Source organism: Centruroides vittatus, unplaced genomic scaffold, assembly GCF_030686945.1.
Source record: "Centruroides vittatus isolate TY-2023 unplaced genomic scaffold, ASM3068694v2 contig_7, whole genome shotgun sequence".
NCBI lineage: Eukaryota > Metazoa > Arthropoda > Arachnida > Scorpiones > Buthidae > Centruroides > Centruroides vittatus.
The window spans coordinates 2,706,466-2,721,535 of record NW_027122442.1 but is presented as its reverse complement, the minus strand read 5'-3'; the positions used below and the strand labels follow the sequence as shown (position 1 = coordinate 2,721,535).

At 28.5% G+C, this 15,070-nt stretch overlaps 1 protein-coding gene across 3 annotated transcripts in view; it reads left to right on the top strand.

The window, feature by feature from the left end:
• Positions 1 to 15,070, top strand: part of LOC136980492 (SAFB-like transcription modulator) — an 84,729-nt gene that overhangs the window by 34,540 nt on the left and 35,119 nt on the right. For all 3 annotated transcript variants that reach the window (XM_067276622.1, XM_067276620.1, XM_067276619.1), the window contains 2 exons: positions 2,491 to 2,521; positions 13,258 to 13,855. In XM_067276622.1, coding sequence (XP_067132723.1) covers positions 2,491 to 2,521; positions 13,258 to 13,855 — 629 coding nt within the window. The remainder of the gene's footprint in view (positions 1 to 2,490; positions 2,522 to 13,257; positions 13,856 to 15,070) is intronic.

Genomic DNA, 15,070 nt, shown 5'->3' with positions numbered 1-15,070 from the left:
CAATTTAAAATTGGCATGTAGTCTACCAAATGCGTAATCCTCACTCCTTTAACATGTCATTTTAAATACAGATAACCTTTGGGTAGTGTGCGCAAAAATGTGGTAATTAAGATTCTTTTTGTGTGTAAATTTGGATTACAGATAAATTAAATTGTAATTTTTATTTTTTAAAAGTTTTTCTAATTTATGATCCTCTAATTAAATTTAGATGGGAGATATTGAGTGATTGGCTACAAGCTTATATTGGTGTATAATCCTTTGAATAATAAATATATAATAATCTTTGAAAAGATTTTAACAGCTTACTAAAAAATTAAACTTTATGAAATCAGTTACAATTTTAACAAACTATTATTTTAAATTAGTTACATATATTTTACTTTTTACTATTGATTAATCTAATAAGGCTTTGAGAGAGTTATATTAAAACTTCTATAAAAATTAAGTTATATCAAGTTTTCAGAAAGTTCAAAACATTTTATTTTATATTTAAGATTTAATATTTTGAAAAAAATCTTTTTTGTTTTTGTGTTTTAAGCAACAGAAATGTTTATTAGATTTCTCTAAATTTTATTATTATTTTAATCTGTTTCATGTTATCATGAAGAGTAAATCCTCTAACTTCCAGAAGCATGGATATAGTAGTATTGCCAAAAACATAAATTACTAATATATTTAAGTATAAAAATTGTTTTAAGATTTATACCTAAATACATCAATGACACATTGTTTCTTTCAATAGTGTTACCTCCATGATTGTGTTACAAGACATAATTTTCATGATAATCTCAAAATCAACTCAACATCAATGGCAACATCAACTGCAATGCTTCATATTATATTAGATATTTGTATCAGTAATTTCAGATACTATATCTGCATCTATAGTATAAGATTTGGAAGAATTAGTTAAAATATATCTGATAATACCAAAGCAGATCAAAATTTATAACTTGTTAAATAACTATTATTATTATTATTATTATTATAAGTTATAAAAGTATTATATATTATTATTTATGTTAATAATCAAAATGAGTTAAAATTCAGTATTAAAGAGAGTTTATTAGAATGAATTTGGAAAATTAAATTACAAGAATTTATTTTAATGAGTTTAAAAAATGATAATATACTCTTAAAAATCTGTTATATATTATTGATATACAGCAGATTTTTCAAAAATATATAGTTTACTTATTGGATTTTTCTACATGCATCAACTAATGACATACATTGTAATTGCATTTATGAACCCACTTAATCTTGAAAACTTTTCATAAATATGAACGAACTTTTCCATTATTTCTTATGGACAAAATTTTTACCTTGTTCCACACAGCCCAACCACCCTACCTATATTCCAAAATAACATTAAAGTGGTAAAAAATATGTATTTATCTTTCAACCAATGATTCTAAATAAAGTGTTGATTAGATTATTCACCAATATAAAAGGAGCTAATATGAGAGATGTGAATACAACAGAAGTGAAGCAATGATATATAAGTTATCAGACCTTTCTCTATTTAATGGTAAGAAAACAAATCAATTAAGATAACAAGGAAAATAGGGTAAAATAAAATTGCTATTTAATTAAAATTGTAATTGACAAAAGAAGGCTTTACAATATAGGATAAAGTTCATTAAACTATACAACCATTTTGAAATGAATAGCACTTATATTAGCAAATGAAATTATAACATGAATTAAATAAAGAGTATGGAAATTGGAATTTATGAACCTTCTAATATAAGCATATGAGAATTTCAATCTCATTACACTTGTTATTAGAATATTTTATTCTTGTATCGAGTATTATATTTCATAAATGAGGGGGAATATACACCCACAACTGCCGTAAATGATCGGGCTATAATTTTGAAATAATGATTGTAGATTAGGAATGAATTTCACACTAGAGGGAGGCGTTAGGTGCCATCTCGTATTAAAATTAATAATTATAATTTTAATTAAATAATTTAGATTAATTTATTTAATTAAAAATCATAATTATTAATTTTAATACGAGATGGCGCCTAACGCCTCCCTCTAGTGTGAAATTCATTCCTAATCTACAATCATTATTTCAAAATTATAGCTGGATCATTTCCAGCAGTTGTGGGTGTATATTTGCTTAGTATCGGGTTTCTGTTGGTGTTTATATTTTTAAATAAGGGGAGAGAATAGCTTATTGTATTAATTTTTTTTATCTCAAGTACTTGTAAATAGTAGTCACATTTTATTTGCATACACAGTTTTTAAAATATTGAAATGTCAGATCTACAATAATAATATTCAGTTAACTTTAAAATTTTGATTTTAATTCCTAAATGCTCAAAATTTTTTTTTTTTAATTAAGAAAGCAAATCTTTTTAATTAAAACTTTTTAAAAATAAAATATAGTAAATTGTATAATGATTAACTTTGTTTATATTTATTTTTAATATAAAATTATACAGTAGTTATTAAAATTTTTAAATTTTTTTACAGGAGGAACTAACTAATGAAAATAAAAGTAAAGGTAAAATAATTAAAAATTAAAATCTGGTTAATTTTCTTATTAATAAAGAATATCTTCTTGATAGTTTATAAAAATATTTGAATATTTTTTTCATGTTTATTATTTGATCCTAAAAGAATAGATCGATAATCTGAATATCAATACAAGTGAAATATTGCCAAAATTATCTAAAGTATGAAGCCCATAATATTTTGTTGTGAATATTATATTAATATATCCATACAAACAGATTTATAATATATCTTTTTTCTGTTTTTGTACCATGATACACATATCTGGTATTAATCAATACGTATTCATTTCATTCGGAAGAAAGTTGTTAACTTTCTTAGAAATAAAAGTGTGTTTTAAAATACAGTAAAAGCTTTATTATCTGGTGTTTATGGATGTGCGTAACTCCATGTGATAGACAGTGCTAAATGAAAAATAAGCAATTCAGATGTGGTATGAACAGTAATGAATTATTGATGATATATTCATATTTGTGACATGAAGAAGTACCTATTACAGGTTCAAAACAACTTTGATGGATTCTTGCAATATATTCTGTGAAGTTAATAAATATAGCAGTTTCATCAATACTGTCTGACAGCATGATGTATTTTTGAAAAAATGATTATTGGCTGATGAACATTTTGAATGGAATTATGCAGATGATTTTTGTGATAAGTCCTTAAGTTTTAGAAGATATCTGGTCAAGAATAAGTATTTTCCGTACAAGAATAGTGCTAGGTAATGGAACTTTTACTGTAAGGTTGATGATATATTAATGAAATTAGAGTACGTGGCATTCAATAAAAGTTTTGTTTTGAAACTTCATTTCTTAGATATGATAAATTTGGATTTTTTCAAAGATTTTTTTCCTTTTTGTTATTAAATGTTATTTCACTTGTATTGTTAATTGAAGAAACTTTTTGTTCTTATTAATGAGATTTTATAGATCTATAAAGTACTATAGTTTTATTTTAATTGGGTATACATTTCATTTTGAACTCCAATCTGTTGTATATTATTGGTAGTATTAGACTTAAAAAATAGTAATATTTCATTAAATTGATTGAAATACTTATTACTTGTAAAGTGTTGAGAGATGGAATTTCATTCAGAAACCTCTCTAAAATTGTTCTAATCATTCATAAGAAGAAATAAATTGATATTACTATTCATAAGATGAATATTTTCATTATTTTTGGAAGAAAAATATCTTTAATTGTTCTGTAAAATTTATATTGATTTAAATCAGTACTTACAAGACATCTAATAGATACAAAGCTTTTTTTTCCTTTAATATATATATTATAATGATAAATTTTTACAAAAAATATTGATATAAATCCAAACTTTTATAATATCTGTTTCTATTATAAGGTTTGTGTGTTGGTAATTGGTTAGCTTTGTGTTTTCCAGCTGATAGTCTTCCATTTTTAAAATTGTTTTATTTGGTACTATTTGCATATAATAATATTTTAAGCATTTAACAGTTAAAGACAATTAATGTTTAAATGTAAAAGTACTTTAAAATTTAATTAAAACATATACCTGAAACATAAGAGTAATATGCTTAATTTAATCTATTCTTATATTTTTACTTTTGTTTAATATTATAATTAACTTATTGTATAATTTGAATTGTTATCTGCTTTGAATGTTGTCTTATTATTTAATATTTAAAATCATTTTTTTTTAATTAGGCAGTTACTATAATTAAGATTTTAAAGTTTATTTAATTAAAAATTTATATATTGATGAGATGTTGAGATACAATTAGAAATTGTTAGTTTCTTAATTGCAAAATAAGTGATTGGTATCAACAAATACATTATTAAAATATGAATTAGAAATTAAATTGACTAGAATACAAAGTAGGACTATGCAATTTAAAATAAAATTTTTGTTTCGTGATGGTGTTTTTTTTTCACTTTGCAATGATTTAGAATTTTTTTATTTTTTGTAAAAATATAAAGAACAAGAAGATTGTCATATTAAGATACTGAAAGGAATCTATTCTAATTGATTATTATGTGGAAATGAATAAAACTGTTAGTTAACAAACAACTTTTTTACTGTTTATATTTATTTGTCATTTATTTTTACATATTTAAGTAATGAAAGGCAAGTGATGACTGCTTCAAATAATAAGTTTTCCTGGTGAAATCACAACAATATAAACTTAATAAGAATAAAATACAAACTAAAACTACAAAAACAAATAAAAATAAAAAAAAGGAATAAAACTGGATAAAATTAAAATCTTAAATTCGTGTAACATTTTTAAGCATAATTATTTATATTTACTGTAAAGAAGATAATCTTCTACTAGAAGCATTGTGTTAATTGTACAGAAGAAAAATGAATGTCTAAGTAATAAGATAAAAGTTAGATATGGCAATGCATTCTTATTTATTGGTACACAAAGGAAATGAGGCATTAATGGTGCCAGAGTTTCCTTTTTCAGATTGTCAGTTTTTTAATAAAAAAAAAAGGTAATGTGTGGCAATAGGAGGTAAGATTTTTCTTATTATTATTAAAGATAGCCCAAGATTACTAACAGAATGAACATAGTTAATGGAGTGTCCATTAATAGAAAGGATGGAAGATTAGAATTATGGAACTAGTGAAATATACAACTGATTTATCAAGGTTAATCTTCTTTAATTTTTAATAGGCCTAATGTAATTTGAAGATAATAGAGGATGTTTCACTCAATTAGCCACCATTTTGTTAAAGCATGAAAGCCAAATGGATCATGCAGGAACACAATTGATGAGAATGCTGTTAACTTTTAAGTGTAAAGTTTCTTAACATGTCTGGTAACACTGTAAAAAGTTAATCTACTAAAAATGGCATTATCATTGACAAAAGAACAGAATATTCATAATTGTTAAATTGTATTTGGAATCTAAATATCAAAAATTGGGCAAAGGACATTTGAAAAGCAATATGTATATAGCCAAGCATCAGATAAGAAGTCAATAATTAGATATGTGAACCAAGTTGTTTATTACAAGAAGCATAATTGGTAGGCTTAAAGGTGAAAACAAAGATTGGTGAAAACAGAAGTGAACATTTTTAGTATTTGTGCTAGAGTTGCTGATTTGCAACAAAAAAATCTTTGTGTTATTTTGTCTTTGAGAGTGGGATATGATTGATGACAATGTGGCATATAATTTGTTAAGATCTCTCTATGTTTCCCTACAAGATTTGTGTGTTTCAATAATTTCAAGCTCTGATGATATGACAACAAAAATAAGATGACTTTGCTTACAAATTTGGCACTCATTTGGAAGTCCACCCAGGGTTTTAATCATTCTCATATAAAAACACACAAATAAATACACCGAAAACCAGTAAAAGGAATAAAATTATCTAATGTTATGAACATTTATAATGCCCAGCCATTATCAATAATGACTAAAATGACTGCACAGCCTGATAAATATTGATTAATTTATTAAATTGATCAGACATTATGAATTTGACAATATGATTTAAAAACAAAACTCCATTTTTTTTATTAAGAATTAATTTATTTTCTGTGAATTATTTCAAACTATTTTAAGAACAACAAAATCATGTTATATGGGTAATATTAATATAGGTATATTAATGACATAAAACTTTTTAATAATCAACAGACATTATATAATATTACTTTGCACTTAGCTTTTAATACCAATTTACAGGTGATTTATATTTAAGCACAATTTTTTTGTTATTCAGCTTCTGCAGGATAAGTCTTCTCCATGTGGTCACTAGGACAACTTATCGTGTAGAGCATTTACTAGCATTATATGATGCACATGTACAATGTTTTAGCATGTGGATTTAACATGCAGTGGCCTCTTATCAAGTGTGACAAAATGGTATTGTTGAGATTGTCACCTTATAATTAAGGTCATAATGCAGCTGGTATGGAAGTGTGGCATTCAAAAATAACAGTACAATGTTTGTGATGGAAAGAGAAAGGTAGAAAGGAAACATGATTCAATAATTTAATCAGCATAAGGGAGTTAGCTTGTCAAAATTAGTTTGAATGCTAAAGGCAAATGAAATTATTGCAGCTGAGTTGCAGAAAAGTCCAGCAAATTGATGTGTCAATATGAAAATGATAAGTCATTTCCCTCTGTGCAAAGATTTCTGAATGAAATGGCTTCCTTGGAGCTACATTACACTCAAAGTTTTTTGTGCAAAGACTGCAACATGAAATTTTCAGAATCCATAATTGATTGGATTGAGGATGAGTCAGCTACCCTCCAGAAAGTCACCTGGTATAATAAAGCCATGTTTTACATGGGCAGGTTTGTAGATCAGCGTAACTGCCATTATTGGGCTCCCAGTGATGAAGATCCACACAGTTTGTTACTGAACGTTACAGTCAAGACTATCATAGTGCATGTGATATGGAATCAGGGATTTCATTCACCTTGTCCCTGCATTGGAGAAACAGTGAATTTGGAATGTTACTGAACATGTTAAAGGCATTCATGTACACTATTGTAAGTACTTGGGAGGATGCAAACATTCAGGATAGGACATTTTCCCATTTTGAAGTAACCATAAAAGAATGACTTGATACATTGCTTCCTGGATGTGTGATCCAGATGCAGAGGAAATGCTAAGTGGCCAGCAAGGAGCCCATATTCATGCCTGTGGATTTCTTTTGCTAGAGCTATCTCATGGTATACCAACAAAAACTTTGCAACTTAGATGCACTGGTAGCTGTCATTCTTGAAGAATGTCAACATGTTCCAGCTGAAGTATTTGAAGGCAGTCTTTACTGTTGCAGACTGTTTTTGGAATTTTAGGTAATGGTACTACTATTTGCATAATTGTTTGTTCTATCTGCAACATAATTCAAGTAAATTTCAAATAAAACAATTAGTTGTATCAACATAATTCTGAAGTTCTGTCTACTATACCAATTTTTTAATAGCTAAGTAAAAAATTGTATGTAAACAAATCACCCTATCAAGTCAGTGTACTTTAAAGGTTTCACAATTTGTGAAGAGGGATGATGAATAAGTAGTGTCTGATAAGTAACTAGTAATTTTAAAAATTTTGTAAGGTCTGTAAATATGAAGCTGTCTTAAAGAAACAAACATCAGCAGATAGCTTATTTCTGGATAATTTGGGCAAATACAACAGAAGCTGTATTTCTGGATCTGACAACATGAGCAGCATCATTAACAAAACCATGTCAGATCAAAGCTTGATTGCACTAGAATTACTGCATGTTATGAAGTTTGGAGATTCTCCATCCTAGTGCAGATCCTTGAGTGGACATTATGCATTTCTAAGTTGAAACCAACAAGAATTGCCATTCAAAACTGATGACCATTGGCTCAGTTGCCAGCAAACCAAGGTCAAAGCAGATCATCAACATCATACACTTTAAGTAATGTAGAGGAAATGAAGGAAATCTCCAGCAGGATCCTGGTAAGTCCATCCAGTTGGTAGCATATGACACTGGACTGACATATACATTTCAGGATTCTGAAAAATAACTTGCAGTTTTGCATCTGGAAATAAAGTTTCAAAGACTGCAATTGACAAATTGAGTTTGGAGGGATGATGATCAGCTGGCAGGGAGATTGGCCAGATGTTGGGCTGCAATTTGATAAAGTTGTGGATTGTGGACCTATAAATTCCCACTGTTGGCCATCTGTCTGCCCCTCTTTCTTTAATCTCAAGAACAGTGTTAGATAAATGAAAATTGAAACCAGATATGGAAAGCTTAGGGGCAGGAGGTCCCGGTTAACTATATATGGACTTCCAGTTTGCATCGGAAGTCATGTTATTTCAATTCAAATATTTTCCCTTAAACAGAGCTAGACAACTGGTATGATTCTATTATTAACAGGAAAAGTATGATGTTCAGAGGCAAGACACTACTAAAATCAAGGCTCATTTTAAATTAAAAATATGGTTAAAAATTGCAGCAAAACATTATGATGATTTCACAATAGATAATTGCTTGTTTCAGAATATTTTAGTGATGAAGCAGTGTTTCATATTGGTGGCTTTGTCACAGACATAACTGTCAATATTTGTTCACAGAGGATCCAAAAATTTCAGTTGAGAAAGCTTAGACTTCAGTTTAACAGTGTAGGCTGGTATTATATTGACATATTTTGGACCTTTTATTTTGCAAAATACAATGAAAACAGAACACTACTTTGATATGCTGGAGATTAAGGTGTGGTGGTCCATCACTTCACAATAGAACTACATTGAAGATCTTCACTTTATGCATGATAGTGTTCTACCACATTTTGTCTAGTGTGCAAGTGGCTTGATGAAAGATTCCCAGGAAAGTGGATTTACAGAACAGGATTATATGAAATATCAGCTAGGAGTCCAGATTTAACTTCCTGTGATGACTTACAGAGATGGATCAAAGAAGAAATGTATTGTACTAAACCAGATACTGTAAATCAACTGGAGGAAATAATTCAGGAGATAGTACAAAATATTCTACTTCCATTCCTGCAGGTAGACATAGAAGTAGTACCTACACTTTTGCAGAAAATAGCAGAAGCATATGTTGAAAATTTGATTATTTGATGTTATCTCCCGTAAAATACTCTTGCTATTGATTCTGTTTTCATCAAATTTGATTCAAATTTAAGGATTTTATATCATTAAAAAATTTACTAGTTACTTATCAGACATCCTGCAGAATATCTTCACCTCTATGGTCAACATAAAATATAGAATAGAGAGAGTGTACATAAATTTGAATAAACCTGTTAATATCATGAGTGTTGGTATAACAAACATTCAAATGAAATTGAGAACTCGGCTATGAAACAGTAATAAATGTGTTTATTCAAAAGGTTTCCATAAACATTGAGACATTTATCCCAACATATAACAAGTCAGAAAGTACCATCCTTTGGTGGCTGCTTGGAGAATCCGATTCTCACTGACTCTTGAACCTCACCATCCATCAAGAATTGACATCCCTTGAGATGTTTTTTAAGAAGTCAAAAAAATGTGGAAGTGATAAGGGCTAAAATCAGAGCTTCTTATCCGAAATGGTGCAATGTGTCTGTAGAGGAGGGGGCAGTATGCAGTTATGCTTTGTCATGAACTAAAATCAAACCAGATTGAGGGCATTCAGACTTTATGACATGATGTAATTTCTCCAAGGTTTACCTGACAACACTGTGGAAGACACGAGCTCGTTTTTGGACATCTTCGAAACATCTCAAGGAATGTTGATTTGCATTGGACAACAAGGTTCAAGAGGCAGTCAGTACCTGGTTCTCATAGCAACCAGTCCAGTTCTTCAAGGATGATAGTTGTCAGCTTGTTAAACATTGAGACAAATGTCTCAATTCTCATGGTTTCTTTTGAACAGTGTTGTTTGAAGCAAGTTCCACCAATCCCAAAAGCAGTCATTTTATTTAAATAACCATTAAAAGTATTATGCTGAAACTGGCAATCAAAAATAGAACTATTGAAATTGTTTCATTCTACTCTTGGTTCATTCTGATTAGTTTTATTTAGATAGCTGCTAGATAAAATCCACTTTGAATACTCTTAATTAAATTGAAAGTATTCAAATTCTTGAATAATAATAATAATCAAAATAATCAGATCAATTTGAGATGAGACAATACTTTTAATTGAATAAAACTATTTAATTTAAGTTTCATTTGTTGAAAATCCTCATTAAAAGTATTTTTAAAATGTTATTCAATTTGTGAGTTTGAATAATGTTAACTGGATGCAGTCCATGTTGAGGGGAGTAAGGTAGACTAGATGAGTGCATTGAAAATAGTGTGCCAACTAGTATGTTTACAGACAGCATGGATGAACTGTGTGCTTCTCTTAAATACTGAACTGGTGATTAAAATGAAAATACCTATTACAGATTTATTAAAATTGACGATGCTGACAAAGTATTTACATTGAGCAATCTATGTTCAACCAAGAAAGTGATAACATCATCCACTAAAATCAGCTTCAATTTCATATCTCATTTGAAAGTAACCTTTTTTTTTTTTTTTTTTTTTTGATATAATAGAATTAAAATTAAATATTAAATTTTTATCATTTTTAGTATCAAGCCCTACTACAAGTTGATAAGTACAGTAGAGCGTCGATAAGTGGAATGGCCGGAAAGTGGAACGATTTTCAGTTGGACTGTGTCGTGCTGAATCGAATGTTTTTGATACTAAATTTACTTCTAAAGTATAATTTTCATGTTTTTTATATTCTTTAATATATTTATTTTGTTTGTACAAAATGCAGAAATAATTTTTAACGATACGATAGCCTCAATGATTATTATAAAAATTTTCGTTAGGCTTAAAATCGACGAAAATTCAACACGAAGCGACACGCAACGGAGAAAAATTCAACAGGAAGCGATACGCAACGGAGAAAAATTTGAACATCGGACAGGTTAATGTATTTTTTCGTACAAAGTCGGAAACTGGAATAAATCATTAACTGGAAGGACCCCAGTCCCCAATCGGTTCCACTTTACGACGCTCTACTGTACTATCAAGATGAACAAATGGACTTTTTAATCTTTGCACCAGTTTTCCTTACTTAAGACACATTTTTCCATTTCAATACCATGCTATCAAACATTTTCTCACACCAGAGCAAAAACTGGATCTTGTGATTGTTTCTCACAATCTTTTGGAATGTTTTTGTTGTAATCCAAAGGACTTATAAACTGATTTATAACCATGGACAAAACTTGAGTGCCAATATACTCAAGAAACCAAAGAACAGTCCAAACAATGGATAACACAGATTCTCTGCCATAAAGAAGGCAAAAATGGTTTTGTCAGCTGGAGGGATTATGGCAACTGTGTTTGGGGTTTATTGCAACAGAAGGGCAACAAATCAGAGAAACAGTCTCATCTGAAAAAAAAAGACCATGCTTTCTATCAGGATGTTGCATCAGCACATACTTCCACAGTTTCCATGGCCAAAATTTATGAATTCAGTTTCTAATTATTGTTTGATTTGGCTAGTAGTAATTTTTTTATTTGTTGTTGTTGTTCCTTGACCTCAAGAATGGCTTGGGAAAAGATTTTTGTCAGATTCCAAGGTAATCACTGCAGCAAATGGCTATTTCAAGGAATTGGATTCATGACATATAAAGAGGAAATTGCTGCTTTGCAGTATCACTTGTTATAAGTGTGTTGAGCTATCAGGAGGCTACATTGAAAAATAAAATTATTTTCTAATCAAAAATTGTGTGTTTTCTATGCTTAATAATAATAATTAGTTTCTAAAGCAACCATTCCAATTAGAAATGAATTGTCATTGCTATATTAGTCATCAAATGGAATTACAGTAAATCCATGTTAACTCAGGCTAATACAGGGTAAAGGTCAGCCAAGTTTATGAAAGTCCAAGTCAGCAGGATGTTTTCTCTGATGACCAGGAAAATGAGAAGGTGGATATACAATACAGAAATTTATTATGCTATGTTCTACACAGAAGTTTTACAAAGTTTCTATGCTTTTGTAGGTTACTATTGAATTTATTACTACAGGAAATCAGCTTAGAGTTTAATGTCAATACTGTACACAGTGTAGAGCTACAGTAATATAATGCACAGTATTGCAAAGACTTCTGGATATAAAGAACACTTGTTAATTACAGTTTTTTATTGTCAAGAAAATTATAAATTACTGTACAATTTTTTGAAAAAATTGTCCAAATTGGCAGCGTCTGAGTTAGCTGGGGTTTACTGTATTTTATTTATCGAATTGACATTCATGGATTCTGAAAATTTATATTTCATTTATTTGAATAAATATATTACTCTTATGTTTTGGGTTTAGAATAATAAGATTAACATTTATAAAGTATGTATTTGCAAAGCTCTACATTTAAATAATCTTCTATTTCATGGTTCAGTATGTTGTTATTTTATAATGTTTTGAAATTACTAAAATTTGTTTGAATAATTTCTCACTTTTTGTATTCACCAGTTATGCTCATGGCAAATACTATATAAAAAATACATGGTGATTTGGAATTCGAGATCACATATAAATGTGTTTATATGTTGCTATGAAATTACTATAAAATTACTATAAATATACATATTTACTTTTATTCCTAAGAAGTAAAAGATATCAGAAATGATTATAGAAAATGAAGTTTTCTGATGATCTATATTTTCTATAAAGTGAATTTCAATATAACAGTTATATCAAATATATTTCATACTAATTTTTTAAACAAAATCTAATGTTTTATTCAATATGTTTAAAGTATTAATTTGTCAGATTGGTTTTTGAAAACAGATATGGAAATTTGTTTTCTAATGGTAGTGAAATTTTTAAAAATAATCATTAAAAATAATTGAAACAAAATCTTGGAAATTTGTTTTTTTATGATTTCCAATATAGTTTGCATAGGATTGATTATTCGTGATTTGTGAAGTATAGTTATAACAGTTACAGGAAGTTCTTAATAAATTATTTTATTTAAATCTAAATATATTATGATAGTATGAATTTCTGTATTGGTTTTTCTTTCACAGATATTTAATATAGTTTTGGTTTTTTACTTGAAATTTGGATGTGTTATCACAATATTCTGTTCGGGCTTTTTTTAAATAGAACGGGTTTGTTTCAGGCCTGTGCCTTAAGTATTTTAATGAATGGGAAGATGTATGTCTTCCTTTACTCAGCCGGTCTAAATGAAACTCAATATGCCCAATAATATGACCAATTAAAAATTTTGTTAACAAACAGAAACAACTGTGGAAGAAAATAAAGGCGAGAAAACTGAAAAGCAGAAAAGTACAAACATGAAAAAAGAATGTGGAGAAACTATAAAAACTCCAGATACAAAATTTGATGAAGAAAAGAAACCTGGAGAAGCTGATGTTGGGGAAGATAATGCTGAGACAGATTCCAAATTGGAGACTGATACACTGCAGTCTACAAATTCCAATGTCAACTTGAAGAAAAGCAGTAATACTTCAAAAACTATTGCTAAGGACCTTGGGCGTTCGGACAACAAAATTCAAGAAGCTACAGAGAAGGAAATGGATGATAAATCAACTGATCAAGAAAAAATGAATTGCGATTCAAATGAGAAGGTTGGAGAGGAAAATGGAAATGAGGAATCAAAAATAGATGATAAAGGAAACAATAATCAGCAGTTGGCGAACGAAGAGAAGACTTCCGAAAGGGATGATGATGATGATGCAAAGTCTGATCAGGAAACTTCAGAAAAGGATAAGAAAAATAAAGAGGATGAAAGTGCGAAACAAGTTTCTACAGATTCTTCTGTGAAACCAACTGCTACTAGCCGTCCAGCTGTCAACACAACAACCAAGGCAAAGAGGTTTGTTCACCATATGGTAACAAGTACCAGTAAGATTACTTGTATATACATTCAGATCTTTGTGATCCTGGTTCCCACTGATGTGAGGTTTCCAGGCACAGATTAGCTTTTTATCAGTGAGGTTTCTGTGTTAGTCATAGGAATTGAAGATCAGGCACATTCACAAAATGGATTTTAGCTGTGAAGATTAACCCTTTGAGTGAATAAATGTTATAAGAACTGCATTTTATTCATGTTTCATTTGAGTAAAATTTAAGAATGTTATTTACAAGTAGTGCTTTAATTTTCATTATCTTTTAGTTTATAGAGATTTTTGTTATTCAGTAAATATTCATTATAAACTGAAAGATCTTGAAAAATTAACAGCAAACTTAAATGGGAATAAAAATAACATATAGATTTTAGATGCTTTAATCAAACTGCTAAGAAAATTGGTATTCATGATGTTTTGAAATTCATTATTCTTTCTATGTTTAAAATAAATTTTTGAAAACAATAAAATGCAGTTGGATGAACTTTGTGTCAAAGGGTTAACAAACATAAATGCATTTAATTGTGCATGTGTGTTTTTATAATGGCAAAATTTTTTGATTTGCACTGCAGTCTTACGGCTGAATGTTGAAATGTTATCAACTATTAGTTTTTTAACTGCTTGTTTTTCCAATGATAAAACTCAAAATTTTAAATTAAAAGAATTTTAATTAAATAGTCTGTTTGATGAAAGAATATTTTTGATACCCAAGAGATTTATAAAAATTTTTGTGCAATGTTAAATTAACTTTTTTTTCAAAATAAACACTTTTATGATTGTTACTGTGAATGTGATATATGAAACTCAATATTCAGTCAAAGAAAACTGTTTTCACTTTACATATTTTAAACTATCTTACAAAATAATTTAATATAAAATTTTATTTATATACACAAAATATTGTTTTCAAATGTGCATTTATTCTACTAATAATTTTAAATTTATGATGATAAACATCCAAAATTTTTGATATTCATTAAACATTATATCACCAAGTGGAGGAAATGAGAGAAGTTGGTGGTGGTTATATTTGTTATAAAGGAATTACAAATTTATTGAATAACAATTAACTATTTCATGGAAATATATAATAATTTTGTTTTTAGTGATAATTATCCTTGAATTTAGAAATGAATTCAGATGACAAATTCTATTAGATTAGCTCAAATATCACTAATACAAAA